The following is a 2,776-nucleotide window of genomic DNA, read 5'->3' on the forward strand; positions in this document are numbered from 1 at the left end:
ATGCCAGTGGTTTGTACAACCACCGCAAAAGCTGCCACGCTCCAACCCCCACCCCAGATGAAGTATCAGACACTAAAACTAAAGTGTTTAATCCAAAGAAGACTTTATTAGGCCCAATGGTTTATTGCGAGCGATGTGGGAAGGGCTTCTGGTCATTGGGTGCTTACGCTCACCACAAGCAGAATCAAGCTCAGTGTGCACATTTGAAGGAGAAGCTTGAGCCAACAGTGTCTTCACATTCTGTCAATGGCCCTCCACATGTTCGTGGTAAAGTTGCCTGCCCTGTATGCGGAAAGAAATTTCGTCACCAAGGCATTATGAAATCTCATATGAGGAAGCACGAGAATGGGAATCATAGATGTGAGCTTTGTAGCAAGTCTTTTCGCATGTTCTCAAGCCTCCTCAGGCACCAGGTTGTACATAATGCTCAAATCCTCCCCCCTCCTATCAAGTCTTTTCAACATCAGGTAGAACAAGTGAAGAAGAACGCATACAGCTGCCCTGATTGTGGAAAACTGTTTTCACGAGCCAAGGCACTTAAATTCCACATGAAGCGCCATGGTTATGAGACCGACTACTCTGCCTCATCGCCTAAATCTGCTCTTGAGCTAGAGGGGCTGAAGTGTTCAACATGCCTTTCCCATTTCAGCAACAAATCCTCATTGCATACTCACCGAAAACAGTGTGGCAAGATAAAGACTGTCAGTAAAAGCTACAAGGAGGATGTTGCCCAACATGACACAGTTCCTAAGGCGAAGAAGCTCAAATGTCCCTCCTGCCCTTCTCTTTTCAACAATTTACTGTCATTGCAGTATCATCGAAAAGAATGTGGCAAGCCGATGGCAATTGGAGGCTTGGATGCCAAAGTGAAAGGAGGTTTAGAGAAGGTGACAAAGTGCATTGTCAAAGACCTTGTGGAAACAACTCGGTCAAACAACTCTGGCACTGAGAAAATGACTAAATCTGTTACTGAGAAGGACCGCGGTGAACAAAAGGAGACCAGTGAGTCCCAAACCTTGAAAGATGCCACAATCAACACAACTGATTTGAAATACAAATGTAAAGAGTGTGAGAGAAGCTTTGCTGTTGTAGGAGCACTGAATTTCCATAAAAGGATACATGTTCTGGGTCACAAGTCTAAAGTAAAACCAAAGCTGAAATTTAAAGTGGCCGCAAACCCTGAAGAACCTAAGCAACCCAAAAAGGTAGAGCAAACAACTAAAGGCCAATTCTGTTGTCCAGAATGCGGAAGACGTTTTCTCTCCAATGCAGCCCTTGGCACTCACAGACGATGGCACACAGATAAAAAGTTTGCTGGGTCACTGATAAAAGATGACAATACAAATTCTATTGGGCACAAGTCAGTGGATGAGGGACCTTTTCAGTGCAAGAAGTGTGGTAAGGGCTTCTTTTACCTGTGTGTTCTCCGCCGGCACCAGTTGTATTACCCGCCATGTCAGACCAAAGCCGAACCAGAGCCTGCAGCGGACACCAGCATGGAAGGCAACCGCAAACCCTCACACACTGAATTTGCATGTCCAGAATGTAACACAACTTTCGTCAAGGGCTCACTTTTAGCAGCTCACCATGAAAGTGAGCATAACAAACCCATTGAGTCTGCAGATCTTCAGGGGGACCAGTCCATGACCGTATCCATTGAAGAGGTCCCGGAGCAGCCTGTCACGTCACACAGCAAGTCTGAAGTCATTCCATTAAAGAAGCCAAAGCTTAAATCAAATTTTCACCAGTGTCCTCATTGTGATATGAGCTTCTTGAAGGTTCGAGGCTTGCGTGCCCACAAATGGCAGGCCCACTCCCAGGGCAAGAAGGTTAAGAGCAAGGGCACTTTGGCTGAGAGCAGGGACTCTGTTGCCATTAACACCTTGGCTACCAAGGAAAATGAACTGGTTAATGAGAGTTACAGAAAGGACTTAGTTACAGAAAACAAAGGCACTGTTCTCAAAACCGAACACTATGTTACAAAGAGTAAGAATGCTGTGGGCAGAAGGAAGAAAAGTCGACCGGGTTTCAAATCCATCCCTTGCGTTGACTGTGGGAAGAGATACAGTTCTTCTGGGGCACTCTATAATCACAAGAAGATCTGTGGAGTGCTCAAACAGGAAGTTAATCCAGGAATGGCAGAAGTAGTGGAAGAGGAACCCTCACCACCAACCCGCCTCTATGAGCAGACAATCAAATACCTCTTCAAGTGTGACAAGTGTGGCAAAGCTTTCCCAACTGAAGAGCAACTAGGAACCCACAAGGACTTGGCAAAGAGCCGACCTCACTCTTGCGCCCTGTGCTGCCGTGGATATTGGACTGAGACTCAGTTGCAACAGCACCTGGTCTGGCACGACGAGGTCCGCCGACGACTACCAACAGAGCTTCGTTACAGACTCGGTGCTTCTGTAAGCGCAGGGCCCGCCAAACTCAACGTCCTCTGCCTGATTTGAAGGCGAAGTCATCCCTCAAGCCACTACCTACACCCCCTCCAGGCCACAGAATAGCCACAAGTGCCAGCACTGTGGAAAAGCGTTTCTATCTCCAGGTGCTCTGCATAAACACGAGGCTCAACATGACAGCGATGGCTCCTACCGTTGCTCCCTTTGTCCCCGGACCTTCAGTGAGATTCGGGACCTCATTGACCATCACCAGGAATGTATGGGTGATGACAAAGGGCAGAGAGATCCCTACACTGCTGTCTCCTCAAGAGACACTGATGGCCTTACTTGCATTGAATGTGGAATACGTTTCAGTCGAGAGTTGGAGTTGCACC

General features: G+C 47.5%; 1 protein-coding gene across 1 annotated transcript; it reads left to right on the plus strand.

Annotated features, from left to right (window-relative positions):
• The first annotated feature begins 548 nt into the window (after positions 1 to 548).
• LOC124005961 (zinc finger protein 850-like) lies at positions 549 to 2,453 on the plus strand. The gene has a single exon (XM_046315606.1). It carries the CDS (start codon positions 549 to 551, stop codon positions 2,451 to 2,453), a length of 1,905 nt encoding a protein of 634 aa, XP_046171562.1.
• Positions 2,454 to 2,776: the final 323 nt, after the last annotated feature.

Source organism: Oncorhynchus gorbuscha, linkage group LG19 (genome assembly GCF_021184085.1).
Source record: "Oncorhynchus gorbuscha isolate QuinsamMale2020 ecotype Even-year linkage group LG19, OgorEven_v1.0, whole genome shotgun sequence".
Classification (NCBI taxonomy): Eukaryota; Metazoa; Chordata; class Actinopteri; order Salmoniformes; family Salmonidae; genus Oncorhynchus; species Oncorhynchus gorbuscha.